The sequence below is a fragment of the Brachycentrus maculatus genome, unplaced genomic scaffold, assembly GCF_059751285.1.
Source record: "Brachycentrus maculatus isolate JH-2025_06_01 unplaced genomic scaffold, ASM5975128v1 h1tg000326l, whole genome shotgun sequence".
Classification (NCBI taxonomy): Eukaryota; Metazoa; Arthropoda; class Insecta; order Trichoptera; family Brachycentridae; genus Brachycentrus; species Brachycentrus maculatus.
Genome location: NW_028281075.1, coordinates 1,216,808 through 1,241,999, shown reverse-complemented (window position 1 = coordinate 1,241,999; position 25,192 = coordinate 1,216,808). Strand labels below are relative to the sequence as shown.

The window sequence follows — 25,192 nt, the reverse complement described above, 5'->3', positions numbered from 1 at the left end:
TGTTTTCAATCACGATTGTTGGCTGGTCTCGGGCCGTAGGTACGGTGCAATTCTCAAAGCCGTTTATTTTGAGTTGAGGGGCGTCGTCAAAATAGGATATCGGTATTAACGGATGTACTAATTTGCAAAGGCAAATAGCCGCAAGTTAAAAACAGTAGTTTTGAGATAAACGCGTTTATAGTAAACTTAAAATGGTGCTTTTCGCCAACACATGTATCAAATTAATACAATTTTGCTGTTACTTGTATAATGAATATCTCGGTAAAGGAAAGAGATAGAGCAAAATCTGTGATTGTATATGATAGAGGCCAGTTATAATAATGATTGAAGCTGTATTACGCTAAACAGTCGCAACTTGAGTTACGGGTAGTTGCCTTTACACATTAGTGTGATTCTAAATAGGCTCTGATATTGGGTATAGGCGAGTTATCTCGAGGAAAATGTGTCGCGTGCCATGCGTCCGCTTTTCCCGCCTGCTATTAATCGTCCCTCTAAATCGAACCTTTAACGAAGTCCATTACTTTGAACTTATTGCCGACATGGAACAAAATACACACAACTGCGTTGTTATTCTTATCGAAGAAATGTTAAGCTTTTCAAAACATTTATTTTAGTTAGGCAGCTTGTTTTTTTCTTCTCGAATGAACTTTGATATATATTTCCTACCGGTGCGATTGCGGTAAAATTCTTTGACGTAAATAAATCACAAACCACCTTGAAATAATGATCTGTTCTTTTGTGGTCATACTATCATGGCTTTAACAAAAAGGCGTTACGTAAAATTAGTAATATTTAAAAATAAACACAGCTTCTTATAGAAAGAAAAAATATGGGAAACCTTAGAAAAAAAATCTTACATATTTTATCGTCATTATCTGTACTATGTATTGCTATCGGAATTTGATAGGGGTACTTTGCAAAACATCTTCAACAGAAGAAACCAGTTCAAATCTCAGGCATTTTTTTACATTACCCGGGTATTTCAGAAATCCGGCCCATTTTCCCCTTTTTCAATAATAATATTAATCAATTAATAATTCTTATTATTTTTGTAGCCATATAGGAGACGAAAAAATTATGTATTTTGAAAATCATTTAATATTTTATTTTAATACTATAGTCAGTTGTATTATTTTTTGACATACATATGTGCATATTTAAAAAAAAATCTCGCCTCCGTGATGTGATTAATAGTTAGGGTGTTAAGCTACCGTACTGGAGGTCCCGGGTTCGATTTCCGGGGGGTTGATGAAAATAAATATTAGTGGTTTTACACTTTTTTATTTATTTAATATTACCCTGGACTGGTTGGTCACCGAAGCTAAGGGCTGATCACCTTTCATTCATGTGTCGATTGATCATGATAACACTGCGTTTATATGATACAGTGCCCTATGCATCATTGGGTGCGGTTAAAGATTTGAAGAAGATCAAGTAATACTTAAATAAGATCACAATAGACCTAATATGGTCGCAGTGACATAAGGGATGCAAGATCCCTTGACCTCGTAATAAAAATGAAAAAAATACCTATGAAATATAAAAAAGTGTTTAGGAGAATACGATGCAGTGCCCTATACACCATTGGGTGTGGATAAGGTTTAGAAAAAGAAGAATTTGTGAGTATAGGTAAAAATTCCTAAATGGATAATTTCTTCTCAAGTGATGTCAGTATAACATCCGGAGTCTGATACTGTAGGTGATACCGTACCAGTCGGCAGGATGATGATCACGGATGATGATGGCGTTTCGTGTTACAGCGGTCCATGAGTGCGGCGGGGGCGGCGTGGGCGGCGCGGGCGGCGTGGCGGCGCTGCGCGGCGCGCTAGCATGGCGGGCGGCGGCGGCGCGGCGGGCTGCTCGCGCGCGCGCCTGCTCAAGGCGCTGCTGCTCGTGCTGGCGGCGGTCGTGTTCCTGGAGTACGTGTCCGGCCTGCTCATGGAGGGCGGCCGCACCGTCACGCTCTACGCCTCCAACGCGTCTGCGGCGGCCGCACGGTGAGCGTCCACTCTCGATGCATTCTCGTGCGATCGGTTAAGGTGGAAGGTGGTTGCCTGAAGACAGGCAAACAAAGACTTAATACCACTGCTATCCTACCTGCAGACAAGCCCCTAAAGCAAGAGTGGCCATACCGCAGCCCGCAGGCCGCATGCGGCCCGCTGGGTGTCTTCTTGTAGCTGGCGGAGCATATCACACATTTTTTCTTTAAGTGTATCCCATTCCATCATGCGTAGTTTGTATCATATCCCAGGACCTCTACTGGACTCCGAGAAGGTGAAGCTCCTACCACCAAGACAGGTCGTGAGTTACATGACTCATGTAGGTTTTGGCAGTGAGCTGTAATACAGAGGGAGGTCATAATAGTCCTAATATGGTCGCAGTGACATAAGGGATGCAAGATCCCTTGACCCCAAAAAAAATCATATCCCATAAATGGAAGTATCTCACTATCGTGACAATTTCTTCCATATACCAATATTGGTGTTGACAATCACGACCCGTGCCAAAATTGTTTGATTTGAAACATTAGGAAAACTGTTTGCGTGAAGCAACAAGATCAATCGTTATCAACATTGATGCACTTAGTTCTGACGAACAAAATCAGACTTCTCACCAAAATATATTTTATTTTGTTTATTTTTTATATTATTTTTAATATTGCCTAACTCTAATCTAATAAATATGTTTAATTCTCATTTTTGTTATATCTTCTTAAAAAAACAATAAATATACATATTTCTCGTTTGCTTTGAATCAATAAAAGAAATTTTGTGTTACGGCCCGGTAGGAAATCTCATTTCTAAAATTTGGCCCGGCTGCTAAAAAGGTTGGCCACCCATTAAAGCTTTGCGGCTTATTCCTTTTAAGGTGGGGACTGACAGGAGCATTTCAACGTAACATTCGTGGTGAGCATCCGAACATCGGATGAAGTACTCGGTACGACCTCGCCTCGCTGTACTGACTATACGAATGCTCGCATCGTAACGTCTTATGATGGGATAAACCCACTTTAAAAGTAGAAAAATTATAAATGTCCATATTTTGGAAAAGCTCTTTAACTGTAAGCTGAAAATAGCTTTGTTGACCTAAAATTATGAGATATATCAGATATTATTTCTCCCAATTTTACGAAAAAATGTTGCCAACCCCTGGTTCAGAGAGCCCTTGTGCAAAACAAAGTATAAAAAAATTTACAATTTATATTTTATGAATATAAATATTTGAATATCTATTTTATATCTCTGAACACACATTTTATGAATTAAAAATATACATGTATATGTATGAATAATAATTAAAGAAAACACTTCGTTTTTTACCACTTGAGTTTTATTATAGACTACATGTTTCAGAAGCTAAACTTCCATCATTCAGGTCTGTATAATAACTAAAATATAAAATATAAAATTGTTCTATAAATAAGGAGAGGGGAAAGTAAGGGGAAGGGCTTAGTCAAGGAACGGAGTTTGAAAACAGAGGAAAAATTGAAAGCAATGGCGAAGAATTTTGAAAATATATATTATTTACTAAATTATTATTAGAATTCAGGTTTTTTTGTATTTCTAAATTTTCAAGATAATTCATAATTTGGCCTTTATATGGAACAAGGTGTAATAATTTTAATTTATGGGAGTGAAATGAGTGATTAGTATCTATTATATGATTTGCGAATTCCGAAAAATAATTACTAACAAGACCGCTTTGATGTTCTTTAATATGTATGTTTTATATACTCATGTATATAAAACACTATCAAATAATTACTAACAAGACCGCTTTGATGTTCTTTAATATGTATGTTTTATATACTCATGTATATAAAACACTATCAAATAATTACTAACAAGACCGCTTTGATGTTCTTTAATATGTATGTTTTATATACTCATGTATATAAAACACTATCAAATAATTACTAACAAGACCGCTTTGATGTTCTTTAATATGTATGTTTTATATACTCATGTATATAAAACACTATCAAATAATTACTAACAAGACCGCTTTGATGTTCTTTAATATGTATGTTTTATATACTCATGTATATAAAACACTATCAAATAATTACTAACAAGACCGCTTTGATGTTCTTTAATATGTATGTTTTATATACTCATGTATATAAAACACTATCAAATAATTACTAACAAGACCGCTTTGATGTTCTTTAATATGTATGTTTTATATACTCATGTATATAAAACACTATCAAATAATTACTAACAAGACCGCTTTGATGTTCTTTAATATGTATGTTTTATATACTCATGTATATAAAACACTATCAAATAATTACTAACAAGACCGCTTTGATGTTCTTTAATATGTATGTTTTATATACTCATGTATATAAAACACTATCAAATAATTACTAACAAGACCGCTTTGATGTTCTTTAATATGTATGTTTTATATACTCATGTATATAAAACACTATCAAATAAATACTCACATAACGTTATCAAAGTAAACATGTTCAAGAATAAGGTAAACACCTGAGCTGGAATAACAAAGGCATTATCTACACAAACACGTCAAGTCAAATCAACTTTACTTCTAGACTTTTATTTCTAAAGAGTTTTATATGTTCAAACCGGTTGTCGGTCCGTATTTTCATGAAATTACTAATTAAAGGTATTTCTTTTTACTAAACAGAAAAGAAAAAAAAGTTATCTGCACCTTACTTATCAGCGTTGTTTTTGTAATTATAGCCTTGGAAATAAATAGTAAAAATGAAATAAGACAAAGTTTAAACTTTTGCCAACCTTGGACTGGTTAAATACACAATAGTTCTTTTTTTCCAAGATAATTTCAGAAGTAAACACCAAAAAAGTTTTTATATACCAATGAAAAAAAAAGACTTTAAAATATCATTGTTGATAAACAGACTTATTAACTATTTGGTTGATAATATTTATGATACAATTACATGTACACACATTATATGGCATCTTAAAAATAAGAGATTTAATCATTGAGACAATTTTCTGCAGAAGTAAACAGTGAATACAATGCTTAAATAAATATAAAATGAATGTTATGTTTTACATATCGCTCACTCCTTTAACAACATCATAAATCAAAAATGGTCAATTTTCAGTTGGGCATGTTTTCGGAATGACCAGAAAATGTACTATATCCCAGCAAAAGCGGCATATTTTTAACTTAATATTTACCACATACGGTGATTGAAAATGATGCGGAATGCATCGAAACACGTGTCAGAGTAGATTTTAAGAAATAGTGGTGTTTACTAAGTAAAACATTAATTAAAAATTAATATTTACCTGCTACAGTGCAGAAAGTGCTGTTTTTGCATTTTGAAGAAAAGGTATTGTTTTTTTTTTTTCAAATAAACTAAATATTTTTCAAATGGAGAAAAAACCTTCAGGCTTTACCTAAAAAGATCTGATGCACAGTAAAAAGTTCAATAAGTGGCTTGATATTTATTTTTAATACAATTTATTATGTTCTTAAACTTTAAAAATGATCTCCTGAAAAATCAAGTTTTTTGATACATGACGTTGTTGAAAGAAGTGAGCGATATGTTTGATGTGATTGCGCTCAAAATAATTTTACGATTATAGTTTTGTAGTTCTAAAATAAAATGTGTTTCAGGACCCCCCAAGGCCTGCAATGGCCGAAGAGAACACACGGTCGGCACTGCTTCGACGATCACATCACAAACCCTAGTTCCCAACAGGCAGTCTTCTCTGCCACCGATATCACGCCGACATCGCAACTTCAATTAATTGAGAACGTTCCGGAAGAAAGGAATCTCATCATCAACGTTCACAACTCTTCCTTGAGAGCCAAAGTGTTTTTAGATACGAAAACTGACAAAACTGTTGAAACGGATGTTAATGACGGTGTGAACAGAACAATTAGCAGTGTTAGTGATGTCACAAACAGTTCCTCCTCTCGATCGGAGAGTGATTTCTCTAGAAGTTCCACTGAGACTCCGCCGGAGACGGGATGTGATGTGCCCTGTCCACCGTTCCCACCAGGACTCGGTAAGTCTCGCTGAACTTGTATCATACAAATCGTGAACTGCACGCAAAGATATATCCGAGAAAATAATTAAAACTGTCCTTATCATTTATCGTTCACTTTGTGTAATACCACTTTAATAAACACTAAACGTGTCCGCCTCCGTAGTGTGATGGCCAGCACGCTCGGCTACCGTTCTGGAGGTCCCGGGTTCGATTCCCAGGGGGGGGTCAAATAAATGTAAGTGATTTTTTTCTCCTGGACTAGTACCTGAAGTGGAGGGCTGATCACCTTTCCTACATGTGTTAATAATCAAGATAACACTGCATTTATATGATGCAGTGCCCTATGCACCATTAGGGTACGGATAAAGGTTCGAAAAAGGTTTCGGAGTAATCATTCCATCATCAGGTCATTAAAATGAAATTGTTACGGTCTGACATTTATACAAAAATAAAATTTTTACAGAGAGAAAGAAGACAAAAAATTCTCTTTTGTCTTCTTTTTCTGTATCAAAATTTTATTTTTGTAAAAATGTCATACCGTAACAATTTCATTTTAATGACCTAATGATGGAATAATGATTCCGAAACCGGAAGTCACGGATTAGTGTTTATTAAAGTGGTATTACACAAAGTGAACAATGAATGATAAGGAGAGTGTTATATTACCATAAAACAATGTTAACAATGCTTTTAATATACAAAATAGAGAAAATAATTATTTTAGTCTCTATAGCAGTGACATATAAATAAATATCAACACGGTCTAATTGACCACCGCCTTGTAAAAACTTTTCAGTACGTTTTTCGATAAGCAAATTTTGCAAATGAAACTGATGATTGAAATTGTTGATATAAAAAGATAAATATTTATAATCCCTTTATATATAGAATTTGTTCAATCCTGTATATTTCCCGATGGATAGAACACATGATTCTTACAGAAACAATATCGAGCTTGTGATTCAGTCAATGTTGAATCAATATTGAGATTGTTTAGGCACCTCGTGCGTGTGTTATTGTGCGGGAGCCAGAATAGGATATTTAAAGAAATGCGTACTTACAGTTTGTTTATTGATATAAATTATTACACTTTGATTATGATTTGATATTAACTTATTATAATTTATCTAATTGATTATTGAACTTTGAATTAAATATGAAGCTAAAATATACGTCCTTTAGCAACCAAGCGATACAGGCAAATCTTGGCCCCCGCGCTCCGGTTGGCCGCTTTTGTTGAATCCGTTCGGGTTGCCAACTTGGTAGTAGCAGTAGTTCAGTGTTGCCAACTTGGTAGTAGTAGTGGCTACCCGCCTACAATTGTGTTCATTGTAAACTTTGTAGAAGAGTTGAAGAAAGTTGAATAACCTTTGTAATATAGACAAATTTGAGCAGAATAGAAGAGGTTTATTCTACATCCCTCTGTGTGCTGTTAACATTTCGCTCACTCCTTTCAAGAACGTCATAAATCAAAAATCTTGAGTTTTGAGGAGAACGTTTTTTGAGTTTTTGAAAATAATACAATTTATTAAAAATAAATATTAAGCCACTTATTGAACTTTTTACTGTGCAACAGATCTTTTTAGGTAAAACCTGAAGGTTTTTTTCTCCATTTGAAAAATATTAAGTTTATTTTTTTAAAATCCAGTCGTCCGCCTCCGTAGTGTAATGGTCAGCACGCTCGGCTACCGTTCTGGAGGTCCCGGGTTCGATTCCCAGGGGGTTCAAATAAATATAAGTGATTTTTTCACTGCAATATTTATTCAATATTACCCTGGACTGGTACCTGAAGCGGAGGGCTGATCACCTTTCCTTCATGTGTAAACGATCAAGATAACACTGCGTTTATATGAAGCAGTGCCCTATGTACCATTGGGGTGCGGGTAAGGGTTTGATATATAAAAAAATAATTAAACAATAATTTTTCATCAAAACGCAAAAATAACACTTTCTGCCCTGTAGCGGGTAAATATTAAGTTAAAAATATGCCTCTATTGCTGGGATATAGTACGTTTTCTGGGCATTCCGAAAACATGCACAATTATAATTGACTATTTTTCATTTATGACGTTCTTGAAAGGAGTGAGCGATTTGTGTATAATTTTTGTTATTGAGGTTTCGAAGATCGGTGATGTTATGCTAATTTTGTTATATTGATATTTGGTAAATATACCGAATTGTTAGTTTATTAATGTATCTTGTTGTAGTGGGCCCAATCTCTGTTAATTTGACAGAGATATCCCTGAAGGACCTTGAGTTCAGTCACATGGATATTGAAGAAGGGGGGCGTTTCGCTCCTCGAAACTGCAGACCACGCTACAAAGTAGCCATCATAATACCCTACAGGTAAATATTACCAACTAACTTCTGTTTACAGTGGAAGTCGATTATAACACAGGTTTGCGGGCTGCGTTTCTGACCCACGTAACATGATAAACGAACTGTCCAAAATTAGGATTTTTCCATGAAGAACAAAACAAATTTTAATTTTCTTTATTTTTATAAAAAAAATAATAAATAATAATAAAACCCTTATCCGCACCCCAATGGTGCATAGGGCACTGCGTCATATAAACGCAGTGTTATCTTGATCGTTTACACATGAAGGAAAGGTGATCAGCCCTCCGCTTCAGGTACCAGTCCAGGGTAATATTGAATAAATATGACAGTGAAAAAATCACTAATATTTATTTACCCCCCTTGGGAATCGAACCCGGGAAATAAATATAAAATATATTTATAATATATTTATAAAATATCACTAAAAATCATAACACAATCACTTAAACAAAAGTCAGTTATCTCCTCTGTTTTTTTATAGATTTTTTTTCAGAAACGAAGAACAAAAAATGACTTGCTGTATATCTGAATGAGTGTTATACAAAATGCGTTATAACAGACTTCTACTGTATTTGTTAATAACTTGCATAATCCCTTTTGACTAAATATCATACCGATCTTTTTTCAGAGACCGAGAATCTCATCTTGCAATCTTTCTGAATAATTTACATCCATTCTTAATGAAGCAGCAAATTGACTATCAAATATTTATAGTGGAGCAAAAAGGTATTTTTTGTAATAGTTATAATCGGACTCTCGATTATTTGGGTACCCATTATCTGGGATTAAAGATTTTTTGTGAAAGATGTTTGACCCTACTTTATAGCGGAAAATCCTAGATTTTTTAAAAGCATATTTTTTTCTTTTACCCTGAATAATCGAGGGTCAAACACATTTATGTAGTTTGATATATTTTGAATGATGTTCTAGCACAAGTTGCACAGCACACAAATAAATGGAACTGATGTTTTATTCTTCAGTATAAACATGTTGAAAAAGATTTTATAAGATTATAAAATAAAGTATTCATTTAATCATAAAGCTGGCAATCTTTGGCTGAATTGAGAAATGACTCTTCTTGTCAACTTATAAATAAAGCAAAAAAATCTTTCAAATGAAGTAATAAGGGCACTGAACTCTTTTGTTTATATTTGTAAAACTGCCACTGTTTGAAAAAATACATAGTGTATTTAATTAAAGCTTATTTTGACGTCAAATTAGAGTAAGAAGTAGCTCCTTTATTAGTATCCATACCTACAACATTGTAGTATATTTATTCTTATTTTATGCATAATTTTGTTTTGTGAATTTTTAAAAAATCAATACATATATATAACAAACTTTTTAATTTTTGTTTATCTTCACTGACAACATATTTATATATTTTTAAATTACATAGAAGGTATACGCATGTGATACGATGAACATACAAACAAGTAGTTGTATAAAATATACAACTTATTTTTTTGTCATACATAAGGTATGCTTGAAGTTTACCAAAACTGTCTTAATTATATTTATAATAATACATAACAGTAACTGACATTTATTACTGAATGGAGTCATCGTAATAAATGGGTTAAATGAACAGATGTTTATTTTTTTGTAATATCTATTTTTTTTTTTTTTAACAATTATTTATGCACTTATTATCTATTTGTTAATTTGATTATTTTTGGCACTGTAAAATATGTAAGGTAATGCTTCAATGTAAAAACAATTTTTTATTTTATTGAAATACAAATTTTTGATGTTTGCTCTTTGTTCACATCAAATTAAAGTGCATGGTATGTTATTCTTTTTTATGATTGTAGGTGAAGCCAAATTCAATAGAGCGACGTTAATGAACGTGGGATTTGTGGAGAGCATGAGGATGCGACGATGGGATTGCTTTGTGTTCCACGATGTTGATCTGATTCCGCTGGATGACAGGAATCTGTACACATGTCCGCAGCAACCCCGTCACCTCTCCGCTGCCATTGACAAATTTGAATTCAAGTATGTGTCTTGCATTCATTTTCGAAACCTATTTTGAAGAAATATGTTGACATGTTTTTTTTTAAATACACTGTCGAGTCCATTTACGCTCGAATATGATCTATAAATATGTTGGTGCAGTAAATTAGGGATAGTATACTTAACTATTTGATTTACAAGGCTTTCGAAGTTACTATGAAGGAAGAAAAACAAAATTTAATCATAAATAATTCAAAAGTAAAATGTGTTCAAAAATTTGTAAACACTTTGTGCCATCGTTTTTTCATTGGTGCGATGAAAATATCACTTGGATTTTATTTAACTTATTGCATGCAACGTTATGAAAAATCACTCACAAGTAAATGCTGCTTGCTTAATGTCCACCTCATTTTTACGCCATACGCGTAACACTGGAGATCAAACGAATCGCAGACATAATTGCCGACATCTGGCGTTGAAAGAAATAGCGTAGGGATGCGTGTAATAAACAAAAAAAATATTTTTTAATTTTTTTAGTTATGCAAAATTAACATTTTTGTTGTATTTTTGTAAAAATAGAACTTAGATTTTTTAAAAAACAATCTCATTGCTTTTTAGAAACCTTTTATTTATGACACAACTTCCTGAAGTATGAACATTACGTTGTTAATACAAATGACAATTCTTTTTTACTTTAAGGTTGCCATATAGAACCATATTTGGAGGAGTTTCTGCACTTTCAACCGAACAGTTTCAAAAAGTAAATGGCTTCTCAAACAGCTTCTGGGGGTGGGGAGGTGAAGATGATGATATGGCGAATAGGTGAGCTTTGCTTGGAATATCTCCTCAACAATTTGGGCATGCTTAGTTATAATTTGCACATTAGACCAGTGTAGAAAATGAACACATTGAGAATCTTAAATAATATTAATTTGTACCAAACTTACCTATTATCTTGACAATGATTCAAGTACGATCCTGTTTTACCCCTTGTCTTGGATTTGGTTTGTGATTCTTTGAGATTCTCAATTAACGTATTTATATCTTTATTGGCAAATATTTACATGTGCTAGGAATATATTGTGGGTATACCGACAAAAAACGTTGACTCTAAAATCCCTGTTTGAATAATCCCTGTTATTCAAAGCTTTTAGCCCGAATAAAATACCCGCTATTAAACTTAAAGTTGAATTTACTTTTAAAACCGCATAATTGTGACATTCAAACTAGTTGGTGTATTTTGCCAGTTTATAGAACATTGAAAACTTTGTAATTTGCATCATTAAGTTAAAATTACATATTTTCGAGTTAATGTTTTTTGCCAGTATACCCACTATATAATATATACACACTTACGTTGTTTTTATATTTGCAGAATAATTTATCACAAATACCACATTTCAAGATACCCAATGAGTATCGCCAGGTACACGATGTTGGATCATGAGAAGGAAAAACCGAACCAAGAAAGGTATGTTATATTAGCTAAATCTTTACTTGCCCCTACCGCTAATACGATAGATGATAGATGTGCGAATAGTGAAAAAAAGAAGGAATGCAAAGCTGAGATAAGCACTATCGATAAAATCAAGAAAGGTGTGTTGAGATGGTTTGGACATGCAGAACGAATGGGTGAGGAAAGAACGGTAAAACAAATTTATTAGGCGAATGTAAGTGGAAAAAGGAGCAGAGGAAGACCGAGAAAAACATGGCACGATCAGGTATGCCAAATACTTGAAAGTGGTCAGGTTAGGAGTCGTAACAATCGGCGGGTATGTATGAGGAGATGCATGAACGTGGAAGGGGCGAAGAATGTTTGCAAAGACAGAGTGGTGTGGCATTCTATTCTCTCTGCCTACTCCTGCGGGGAAGCGGCGTGATGGTTAGTTTGTTAGTTAGTTAGTTAGTTTTAAAATAAAGTAGTGTCATCTGACTGTTAACATGTGATGCTAAATTTAGAATGAAAAAATCCCATAATTGAGATTTTCTCTGGCAATAGGTATTAAGAATTAAGTATGTGCATCGCGGATCTTTCAGATATAATCTTCTGGTGAAGGGAAAGCGGCTCTTCAACACGGACGGACTGAACAGTCTCCAGTACAAGTTGGTAGAGACCAACTTGCATCGCCTCTACACGCAGCTCCTGGTGGAACTCCACCCTCCCAGCTGATGGGGGGTTCTGGCCAAGCTGTGGTTAGGCTAACCACCTTGGCCCCCCAACCCCAACCCTCTCCTAACAGTGATAATGTGAACTTACACACTAAAAACCTACCTTAACGGATTCATAATCTAATCAATTGCGGTAGTTTGAAGTTGTGAATTACTTTATTCACTGATATCCTCATGGTATTTCACAATGCAAAAATATCATTCCACGGTAAAACTATTATCTTTATGCTAAATTTTGTACGAAAATATATATATGAATGCCTTATTTAAGATTTAGTGGTGTTAATAAGGAACATACACAAATTTATACGGCAAATTTTAAAGGACAGAATAATACGAAACTATTGTGCCAATCTACATAGACATTTCGTTACAATGGTATCGAAGGTTAACACAGTAAAAGGAACCACTCAAGAATAAACTGTATGTATTTGCATTACGAGAATTTATTAGTTTGTTGAAAAAAGTAAAAAATGATTCTCCTAGTTCCTTAAACTCTTCAATAATGATATAAGAAATCTGTAGTCCTCAATCGGTGATCGGTAGATTTAGAATCTCAATATACAGAAAATAAAATCATTATACCAAAAGTACTCGGTTTTTAGTACTTCTTTTTATGTACATTTTGTACTATACCTACTAATAATACTTAATATAGAATGTATTACAAGTCTTATTCTCAAGGTTAAATTTGCTTCCTATTTTATGATTTAGTATATTTTGCAAGATTAGTCCTTTGGAATTCTGTAAAACTATTCCTTTATAAGCAGGTGGCCATAATAACTTATTAGATCTTGTAAATAATATTAAAATGGTTATTAGTATTATATCCTATTGGGAATTGCAGGGGTCGGGGAAAGGAAAGAATGATCTTTTCTATGCCATATGGTTTCTAATCCTGGGTGTGTTACTAATTCACATATTTATTTACTTTGGCTTTAATTAGTTTAAAGTATTTTCTTCCAAAGTTTTATGAGTGTTTGTTTCATCAATATTTAATGGCTGATGCATGTATTATGTTGTTTTTTTTACTATTTCAAATTTGACCGATGAAGCCTTGTTGTAGTATTGTTCGGAGCTATGAATCTATATAACTTTATGAATTTGATATTTGAACATTATTTTGAACGAGGACAAACAATAAAAATGTAGTTTTTGAAATCAGATATTTTAATTTTTAAACAGTATTATTGATATTAATTTGGCATTCTTAACAATATGCATGTCTCAAAATAAAATATTTCTTGTAAATCATGTTATTCTATTATTTATAATGATAAATATCGGCAGCAGAAATTTTAATAGCTGTAAAGGACGAAATGCAAATTATTCTCAAAGAAAAACAGTTGATATGTATAATCTATGTATAATTTATTCTCATTTTGAATCTCAGTTTGTTGTCCCATGATTTATATAGCCCTAAAATATTAAAAATTTATTTATTTATTCAACAATAAACGTACCAATGTATTTTCTGCATAAATATTTAATTTCATTAATAAACACAGTGATAAATAATATTCAGCAAAGTATCATTTGAATAATATAATAATTATTAGTCCAGAAATTTGTTAACATATGATTAATTAGATGTAATAGTCATTATATTTTATCATTGTTAACCTTTCCCTTCCGGTGCTAAAATAAAAACGCGCGTCCCGGTGTTGGGTAGTCACTACACAATAAAAAATTAGCAATTTAAAATCGGAAAAATATGGACATTCATAGCTAATCCCCTTAATTATTTGCTTAAAACATAAAAACGATCTGGCAACGCTCACGGAACAAGCAAAGGTCCACTCTTGTCGGAAGCCCAAGAGATACTGCCACTAGCCAGAGAACATTGAGCTTTGAGCTCCTCACGCTTGCACTGTGCAAGTATGCAAGAGTGAGATGCGAATATAGTGTCGCGGTTCCCGCACACTCTTCCCGCACTGTTTATACGCGGATTAGTTTCCGATATTCACAAAATAACTCCGATGTACCTGATAAATTCTGATTATTATTTTTTAAATCAATGCGTAAATATGTTATGGATGAATACCTAAAATCTTAGCCTTGTATTTATTATATTTATAGAGATATTAATGGTTATTAGAAGCAATGTGTACAAGGTACACAACACCGGGAAGGGAAGGTTTAGCAATGAGTTCCCCAGCATTAGAAAATGCCCTTGCAAAGCAAGGACCATAAAGCAAACGAAAATCACCCATCGCTGAAATGAAAACATGTGAAATATTTTTATCAATAAGACAATAAACTATCATATTTTATACATAGTTTTAAAATGTATTTTGCAAAATGGTAAAAATATTTAAAAATCTAATGCAAAAAACCCTTTTGAATTGGATCTAAATGCTTTAGAAGAAATCTTTTTCTTTATAAAATATTTTCTTCTTCGAATAGTGCATTAAGCTAATTTTGCTAAATGGGACAGTATCATAGTATAAGTTCGGCACAGTAAAAGATTGTAAAACAACACCGCTCTGAGCTCTGATGAGAAAAGCTACAGTTTGTAAAAATTATTGCAAATATCGCACACCTAGATCAAAACTGTATCAACTCAAAAATTATGATTTTTTTAGATAATCATTTATTCGGATTCTACAAACGAAGACGCATATATCAATTCATTTGATTTGTCAATATCTTAAATATTCTTCTGAATATAGCACTATATGTTCCTTTTGGTGAATAAAAGAGTTTGATTCTCTCTGCCTACCCCTTTGGTAAGCGGCGTGATGGTCAGTAAATATTCTTTAATATGCATTGTCCATTATTCATAAAAGAAAACAGGAAACTTATATTACATAAGGTGACATCACTATATCCTTTTCCACTGACCATTTTTTCTCATAACTGATCAGCTACTCTGATCAAAAAAATGCGACGTTTTTCTACCATTAAAATAAGTATTTTGGTTCCCTAATTTTGGGACATTCTGTCTGGCAATTCGTATGACCATATTAATTAAGATTAACTGTATTTATCTGAAATATTTTTTGGTAGAATATACTTGGGTTATAGAGAAATCAGTGATTAAAGTTATACCTGCGCCGGGCCAGATATTGTGGCCCACGGGCTGCCTACTAGAATCATACGGGCCAGAATGTCTGGCCTACAGAGTAGTAAGAGATATGTTTTTCGTGTCTCCTGAAAAAACAGTTTTTTTTAGTTGATACTCTTTTGATCTAGGGGTGCGATATGTATCTACCTGATGGAAACCGAAGCGGTCTACGTTAACATGTTGTAGACTGCACCGGTTCACTAAAACTTGCTCTGGTTTTTTAAATTTTTTAAAGTAAAATAATAATTGTTTTTTTGTTGAGCGGTTACAGTGCAGAAATTATACAAAGATATGTAGTATACATTCTACTTATATTCCTAAAAATGTTCAGTATTTGATACAAGTATCAATACATTAGAATCGGCTGTGACCAAATGCGTTACCTTTAAATTGTTATTCCATATAATGTGTACTTAGTCAAATGTGATACATGTATGTGTGTAAATTTAAAAAGTCTCCAACATATGCCTATTTTTAGGTTTATTCATTGTTTGTTATTTTGTTTGTAATTAAAATTCTTTTAGCTGTTAAGATTTTATTTGTTCATTGAAGATTTTGTTCTTGGATTTCAGTTTTTTTTTTAGTACACTCAGACCTCGCTTTGGATCGTTACCGAATTAAGACTCATTTTCGCTGTGTGTCGTTGTTTTTTCGAAATGCATTGTTTTTTAAAATTATTATTCAGAGAATCATTTTTAAATTTTCTAAAAAGCAATTTCCCATTTTGTAAATTTAAATTTTGTTTAAATTTCGGGGAATCTTTTGGAACGTATCTATGACGCAAAGTGAGGTCTTAGTGTATTTAAAATATGTAATATGTTTAGAAAGTTGTTAACTTTTAAAGTTATTATTAGTACCGTATCTCAAATTCAACTATTATTATTTATTTATGAACTAAATATTAACACGTCTGTTAAATCCATACACAATTCATTTTACATTTGCTAATATTTTTAAATTTAGTAAAGATTACTGAAAAAATCTCATTTTTATTGATTTTAAAAATTACCATTAAATGACCCGCCATCGAAATTCATTGTCGATGGGCTTGTCATATACATATACCTGAGGTTCATATATCAACTTTGTTGAATACCTTTAACACTAACAAACAAAAACATATGATCACATAAATGCAAAGCATTTTCTCTTGTAACTTGGGTAAAATGTAATTGCTGTATGCCTTGAATCCAAAAAAATATGGTTAGCAGTAACACCTCAAGTATTTTATTTTAAATCTGTTTTAGTTATTGAATTGACATATAAAAATGGTGTCTGTAAATTTCTTAAGTAATATGATTTTATCATTTGACCGTTAAAGAGTAAAAATTATCACAATCTATTTTTCATAATCTTGTTAACAGTCCGGCCAAATACCCGATACATTGTGGATTTATCTATTAAAATATAAATACATAAATAAAAGGAATCAATCATCATGAGTACCATATAAAATAATAAGTGTAAATTCACTATACATATGTACTATGTTGTATTCTTGTTTTTATAAAAATATTATTTGTAAAGTGAAAATAAACCGACATAAAATGAAATTTGATTTGTTTTGATAACTCCTTTTTATAATAAGATTTTAGCGAATTAGAAATAACATTTTTACGAGGTAAACTCTCTGGGTTGTTTAAAAAAAACACAATTAATCTCCTCAACAAAAGATTTTTTTTGATGTACCAATTAAAGAGTTGGAGTAAAGTTTCTTTTTTTTTAAAGCTGTATTTTAAGTTTTTTTTTTGCAAGAACACTTTAACACTTTGTAGTATACTCGACTATGGGTGCTTCAACAAATAATCTTCCATTTATATATACATCAGGAGTCTTTAATTAATTATTAATTTAACAATTGATTAAACTGCATTCTTTCTATCTAAAATTATTTCTGTAGCAATACAGCAAGGTTTACTCAATTTAAATTTGTGAATAGTATGAAGCAATGTTTTTATAAATTGGTGGTTAAGCAACTTGTGAATAAATACACTGTCAGATTTAACGCCACATTTCAATTGGGTAAATGTTTGACTCAGGCCGATGACAATATCCGAATAAGGATCTGCGAATTCCATTCTACAGTTCCAAGGAAGAGAAGCTAACAACACCCTCTTCACTGTGTCTTCTGATATAAGGTAAACTTCATCAGGTGTCGAGCTGGTTATTTCACTTTCTTCTGCACTCTTTCTGATTTTTATACTACTCTGCGATATCTTATTTTTACCTTTCACCGACTGAGATGAAGAATTTCTTCTTGATTCTGGTATAACTGCCGAGTAGGAAGTGTTCGATGATTTCTGTTGTTTGATTTGTTTGGTTTTAATTGAACCGAGAAAGTTTTTATTAAAACATTCTAACGAAGGTTTCGGAGTTATTATGTCAGAAATATTCACATCACTGCATTTTCTTATTGTATGATCGACAATAGCGGTCAGTAAACTTTCGGCGCATGAAATGGCATCATTGTGTGATGCAATTTTTAATTCTAAATCAAGTAGCCATTTCTGTTCATATGATTTACATTTTTCTAAATTGTAGCAAACAGGTTTTCCTAATGCCACACTTAAAGATTCTACGAAACCACCTTCGGGCTGTTCCATTTTACAAAATGCTAATAAGAATGCGGAATAATTTAGGACATCCGTAGAAACTTGAAATAATAAAAATAAAAATTCCTTTACCAAACAACAACGTAAAATAAAATGGTTATTCTGGCATCCGTCTTCTGGTTCAAACCATAACCTTACCGAGTAGTAATTTTCACGTTCAATAGTTTCATTTTTGTCACCATCATACTCCATAAATTTATTTCGTAAATCTAAAAGTTGAGACTGATCAGGAAAATTTATATCTAAGCATAATATTAAGAAATCTCTCCAATCCACATAATTTATATCTCCATATACACAATTAATAATGATTTCGAAGTCATCGGGTTCAAGGGAATTCCAATCGCATGAAAAGTCGGATGACAAACATACATTTTTTGCGATGAAAAAGTCTTGCAAAATTATAATCAGTGCTTTTTTTGGGATGCTACAATTTTTAGCAACAAACATCAATTTATGTTGTAACTTGGCCAATTGCCCTATGGGAAAGTCGCATTTTTTCAAAAATCTGAGAGAACTCTTTTCAATAATTAAGTTCCACAACTTCTCCACTTCATGCTCAAAATCTGCAGATTGAAAATCTAAATCTCTGGGGATTATACATTCCTTTTCTATAGCTAAATTGAACAAACCATAAACCATAGTTATTTTATTTATCTCTCGATTACGAATCCTTTCTGCATTCTGGTTCCCGTGAAAGAAAGCATCTCTTACAAATCTCATGCATTGCATTAACAGCTGTACTCCTGTTGAGTTTATTATTTTCAAACGGTTTTTACAACGACAAACTTCCCCATTCAAAATGATCTCCCATTCTTCTATCACATCTGATGAGTTTATTTCCACTGAAGAGGTGGATTTTTCTTTAACGGAATCAGTTTTTGTTTTGGTATTTTTAGGTGGCTTTGTTTTTTCTCTGTCTATTAATGTCTTATAAAATGAATAAAGATACCCTATATATGTTTCCACTGAAAATTTTGTCGATTCGAGAAATGCATCGAATGGATTTCCATCATTTGTTAAATCCTCTTCAGCCAATAAAGTTGCCTGTACATATTCCGACATAGAGGTAAGTGAAGTATTCTCTTTTACATTACTAGACTTGTTTTCCTTCAACTCACTTTCAATAAAATTAGTTTGCTCTTCTGCATTTTTGGTTGATAATTTTACGAGTTTAAAAGCTTGTAACTCTTCTTTATAGATTTCATTTCCAAAGTATTCATTGTAATAAATTGATAGTAATTTCAATGTTTCCTGTGTTCTATTTAGTTCTACTTGCATCATACTCACAAAATAATTTGTTAGTAATGATAAATTATTAGTAAGCCAATCCTCTCCCACAAGTTTTTGTGTTTTCTCTTTATATTCAATCATTTTCACCTCGCTAAAATGCAACAGTTCATTTTGCATTTCATCAATTTTGCAATACATCTTCGATTTTACAATCGGGTTATTGAGCTCGGTAGCTTCTAGAGAATTTAATTCTCTTTGCAAACAAATCACTATATCATTTGCTGTATTATCAAGTTGTGGAGGATATTCCAGATATTCACGGATATATGAAGCATATGGTATCAATTCAGCAAACACAACTCTCTTGGCAAAGAATAATTCTTTTAGATTTTTAATATAAGCAAGTTCAATTTCTTCCCAAAATGATGCTATATCTATTAAAATATTATCAGGCAATGTGAAATTAATATATATCGAAGTTTTATTTCCTGCATTGCTGCTGCTTTTAATTAATTTTTTAGAAGAAATGTCATTTGATGTGTTTACCGGTTCAATTTCTGAATCTTTCGTAATAAAAGATTGAGAAGAGAACAAATTCTGACTTTCGGTATGTACTGAAATGTTTGATATTATATTTCCGATTCTTTCATTTTTTAGAAGCCTAATTTTAGAATTCTCCTCTGGGATACTTTCGATATTAGACTTTGAATTACTTTGAGATATTTCAGCATATTTTCCTATATCTCCAGTTACATACTCTACAATCAATTTTATAGTTGTTTCATCAAATGTTTCATAATATAGGCTATAATTGATACCTTGATCCGCATAAAACCTTTCAATCAATGTGGAATTTTGGTCAGTTAGTTTCCAAATAAAATCCTCATTAGCAATACATATAGATTGTTTTAATTTTAAAAATGCTGTGAAAAATGTTATTACCTCTACTTTATTTTCAGCTTTCGGAATAATTCTTGACTGAAATGACTTTCTAATTTCGCTGCTCGCGTTTTCAAGAGATTCTTTATTTTTCTCTTGAAGCCTGGTATATTTTATTTCGCTATCATACTCTGGTTTTGTATATACAGGCACACCGGAAATTCTTTCCTCTAATATCATCGCTTGTGTGAACGTTTTAGGATAATCAATCAAAACCCAACCATCAAAGTGTGCATTGTATCCTAAAAACTCAACAATGATAGAAGCCAATAATTCATCGGATATACAATTACCTTTGTTCAGACATTCGTAAGCTGCATTTCCTAACTGGGCAAGCAGTGAATATTTATCCACAGAAGGTAATTTACCCGGAGTTTGCGAATGTTTATTGGCAGTTATGTTTTCCACTATTACTGATTCAGATTCTAACGAACCAACAATTTGAGTATCTCCATCACCTTCTGATCTTTTTAGCGATATTTCAAAGTTTTTAAAATCTGTATTCATTTCATCAAACTCGATTAGTTCTCTCTTGTACGCTTCTAAACAAAAGGTAATAGCTTCACTCATATGGATGATCAGTATATTTTTATCAGAAAGAAGATCTTGGAAAGTTTGATTTCCAGATACATCTTTAGCATTCAATAAAATTGAGGCAACTTTTTTGGAAGGTAATGGATCTTGATTTTGAGCCTGAGATCCTGGATATTTAGTAGTCAATATTTTGTGTAAAATGCACCCCAAAATATTAAACGCTTGAGATTCAAGACATTCGCACTGATCGCTATCCTCAGATAATAATTCTACATTCCACAGTCCAAATTTGTCTTGATAATTGGAAAACTCTTCTTCATCTAATATTTCTCTTTCCTCTTTTGTTACTTGTTGTATATCTTCCGTAAATATTGACAAATCTTCAATATTACCATTTATAAACATTGTTTTCCATTCATCTAAATAAAGTGTCGGTATTTCAGCACTCGGTGACATCTGCTTAAACTCGATACACTTAAATGTAAAATATAAAATAGAAAAAAGTGTATCCTTGCAAATTTTCAAAGTCTCGCAGAAATTCTTTTGAGTTTGGGAAAAATGAAGTTTTTCACTAAACAATAGCATTATTTCCTTTTCAAGTTCTAGCTGCTTGGATTTTAGCTTAATTTGGTGTTTTAACTCATCCAAAGCCATCGAAAATTCTATTTGACGTAATCTGTCTCTTTCCTCCTGTTCTAAAATTCTCTTTTTCATAATAAGTGTCATCTCGTGCTTAGCTTTTAGTAAATTTTGTGACATTTCCTTTTCTGCAGCAGCTAAGGCGACTAACTTTTTATCATTGCGCTTAGCATCTTCTTTTAATTTACATTGATATAGCATTTTTTCTAAAATATTATTTTCTATGTTGGGTGCAAAGTTTTCCGACTTATTTTCATTTGCTTTTATTCCCTTAATTTTATTTTTGTACTGTTGGACACGGTCTTTATTTATAAATTGTACATTTTTCATATTCTGTTTTGCATTTTCTTCCAATTTTCTTAATTCTTCATATGTATAATTGAAAGCTTCACAAGTTGGTTTTTTTGAACTTTCAGAAATGGTTTTTTTAATTTGGATTCCACTATTATTCGATACTTCTAAAGAGGCTTGTGATAGTTTACAATTCCTTTTTTTATTTGTATTTTTTTCCACCGGATTACTAGATTGTACTGGTGTAGCTGTATGTGGAAAATTGTCGATCTTCATTTTTTTTGTAATGAAGTACAATCTATCTTTACTATCTAGTTCTAAGAATATTTGGTAAAATAGTTTGAGAGCCACAGAACCCGCACCTTCTGCCAATGAATCTATATCATCCAAATTAAGGTCTATGTTGATTTCTTTCAGCCAATCTTTTATCGTAAGTAAGTTTATTTTTATGTTTTTTACATCATCGGAACATACTATAGCATTCTTCTGTTCGGCGGATATTATATTGTAGCTTCTAAGTAATTGCGATATTATTACTCCATCACAAACAGCTGTGCCAAATTCTTCCGGTTTCCAGTTAAAAGATGCACCGAGTCTCATAGAGAGCCATTTTCTCAAAATCAAAGTCATTTTACAATTTGGAAAATCGAAATGACACTTTATTTATTTACAATCCATGATACAAAACTTGAAAACGGAATAGTTTTACTCAGTAGGAACCACAATCATCTCACATAATACAAATTGGAAAAATAGTTTTACTGGTATAAAAACAAAACATAACATAACTTGTAAAATAAACCTGCAAATATATACATACAGGTATACTATGTATCCACTGACCAGAAATGCAAAACACCTATTTTATTTCAATTTATAAAAATAAGGTTTTCATTTTTTTTAGTCCTGATATACATGACCGAGTCTAAAGCCTGTACACCTGAAGTGGAGGACTGATCACCTTTCCTTCAAGTAATTTAAGATTAATTTAACAATTATAATTAGCTTCAATTTGTTTCTGTCCAATGCAATGCCCCACAAACGAAAAGGAAAAGACAAGTTATTCATTGAAGAAATGATTATAACAATATTCCCAAAAAAAGTAACTCGAACACGGGACCTTCGACTATCTCGTCCACTACTCTACTAATTGAACTAAGAAGTCTGTTACCCCGTTGAGAAATTAATTATTCCCTGTAAAATGCAATCACTCTATTGCACCTCCATTGCATTTTTAACAACCTATTCCAATCATTTTTATTTAATTGGACACATGAATCCGTCACCATGTCCAATAGATGGCGGTTGAACTTTAAACTTTCTTCATTTTACTAGTAGCTATTGTTGACCCTTTGACGAGAAGGAGTAAAGTTTAAATGCTTTGAAGGAAACAAGATCAAAAATTACAATTTACAATCAAATTATTGCATAAAATAAACACAGGTACTTCTACTTCTGACTTGTCATGTTCCTATGACTATATATCTATAGAGTGAACAATAAAAATATGTAAATCAAATACACATCTTGGCGATCACCAACATTTTTATAGGGCAACCGACTGCGTAAATAAAACTGAACCATGCATGGGGATTTAAAAACTGAAACTTGGTATTCCATCATGCGCAGTTAGAACTCGGCTGATTTCTGAATCCACTAGAATAAGTATACAAATTTGACGTTTATGCCTTGTTCTGTTCTTAAGTAAGGTTCTGTTGTTAAACGAGAGTTTTACAGGCAGTCTGCAGGTTCAGTGCATCCCCGTATGAAATAGCCTGTCGTAATTCGGAGCGGTATTTAAACATGTAAATCAGGGGTTCCCAATCTTTTTTAGCCTGCAGCGCACTTACAAGTTTAGTATTTTGTCACGGCGCCCTACTTTAGTAAGCTATTTGGAATAGATAATGTGACTATATACATATGTATATATATTATAGTCGAAAGAAATAGGTACCTACAATAACAGTAGTTTGGTAGAAAGATGCTAGCTCTCGAAATAGAAATTGTTGCTTTATAGGTACCCGAGAATGTTTGTGGTTTCGGATAATGATAGAGGATCGACTCACGGCGCCCCTCTTGACTTTCTACGGCGCACCAGGGCCCCGCGGTGCACACTTTGGGAACCCCTGATGTAATTCATTAAGTAAAGGCTACCTCTATTAACTTTGAAACAAATGTTGTTTGACTTATCTGTTACAATAACCAAAATTTAAAAAATGGCGCAATAAAGTCCAGCAGCATATACTGAAATAGGTCCAATCAAATTACCTTCCTCTATATATATCAAACTTTTGAGCATGATTAGTAATTTGAGTGAATGGACCATTTAACTCTGCTAGAACTAGTTGACAGCATTAACCTGTGTAGTTAAAGGAAAACCGAAATCTTAAAGGTTTTTTTTTCTCTCCACTGATACAGATATCCTTTATTATTTGTCGGTCATTTCAGGTTCCCTAGATGTCGACCATCACTAGAGAAATTGTTTCTGTCTTGGGCAGCTCTAACGGCCCCTCTACGGTTCTGATCCCCATCCAATCTCATATATTCCGAAGCCAAGAGATCTGTCTTCTACCCATACCTCACCGACCTTCTATTTATTTTAATATTCATTACGTATTCATCAGCATCATCGCAGAAAATCGTGGTCACAACTGTCATCAAGAAAAGGCGATTCAGTTGGCTTGGCCATGTACTCCGCATGCCACCTGAGAGCCTTAATCAAGCTTGCCTCTTTAACAAAGCATCAGGTTCGCGCCGCCCAGGACGACCACTGCAGACAATTCGTCGGCAGTTCTCGTCAGAACTTCGGGACGCGGATCTGACTTGGGAGGATGCAAGGGAGCTGCCAGCCGACAGAAAAGCCTGGAGACAGTTTGTAGACTCCATATGCTCCACCTAGGGAGCGGATATGGTTTAATAATAATTACATATTCATACCTTTATATATATCCAGTAATTACAGTTTTATTTTTAAAAATATATAGAGGTTTTTTTTAAATTAATTTTATTGGATAACATTTAAAAACACATATGCTCTTACAGTGAACATAACTGATATCACATACTAAATAAATTTTAATATATATTACATTTTTATATATTATATAAAGATATGTCATACAAAACATAACAAAACATTTATTAGCATTTAAAATATTTGAAGGTATTGGTAACACAGCAGCAATCTTTAATTGAACTGTTAACCTCAATGTCAAATATGAAAATAGGTTTACGGCGATAAATCATCACAATAGGGAAAAGTATTAAAAATATTTACATTCGTACATGGTACTTTATATACAATCATGTTTATGAAACCCATTTTTTTGACATGTTATAATTCTATAGACATGTGAAGAGAATGGAACCATCCAAACTTCCCCACATTGCACTGCACGGCCAACCCCAAGGTAAAC

At 32.7% G+C, this 25,192-nt stretch overlaps 2 protein-coding genes across 2 annotated transcripts in view; one reads left to right on the top strand and one right to left on the bottom strand.

The window, feature by feature from the left end:
- The window catches only part of beta4GalNAcTA (beta1,4-N-acetylgalactosaminyltransferase A), a 53,486-nt gene extending 36,407 nt beyond the window's left edge, over window positions 1–17,079 (top strand). The window contains exons 2-9 of the mRNA XM_088268638.1: window positions 1,761–1,997; window positions 5,620–6,014; window positions 8,204–8,342; window positions 8,965–9,062; window positions 10,151–10,334; window positions 10,992–11,114; window positions 11,668–11,763; window positions 12,330–17,079. Of these exons, the coding sequence (XP_088124764.1) occupies window positions 1,831–1,997; window positions 5,620–6,014; window positions 8,204–8,342; window positions 8,965–9,062; window positions 10,151–10,334; window positions 10,992–11,114; window positions 11,668–11,763; window positions 12,330–12,462 (1,335 nt within the window). The 5' untranslated portion in view covers window positions 1,761–1,830 and the 3' untranslated portion in view covers window positions 12,463–17,079. The remainder of the gene's footprint in view (window positions 1–1,760; window positions 1,998–5,619; window positions 6,015–8,203; window positions 8,343–8,964; window positions 9,063–10,150; window positions 10,335–10,991; window positions 11,115–11,667; window positions 11,764–12,329) is intronic.
- Window positions 17,080–17,356: 277 nt separating this feature from the next.
- Window positions 17,357–24,669, bottom strand: LOC148304220 (sperm flagella and cilia-associated protein 2-like). The gene has a single exon (XM_088268637.1). The coding sequence runs from the start codon at window positions 22,404–22,406 to the stop codon at window positions 17,391–17,393; it is 5,016 nt and encodes a 1,671-aa protein (XP_088124763.1). The 5' UTR covers window positions 22,407–24,669; the 3' UTR covers window positions 17,357–17,390.
- Window positions 24,670–25,192: the final 523 nt, after the last annotated feature.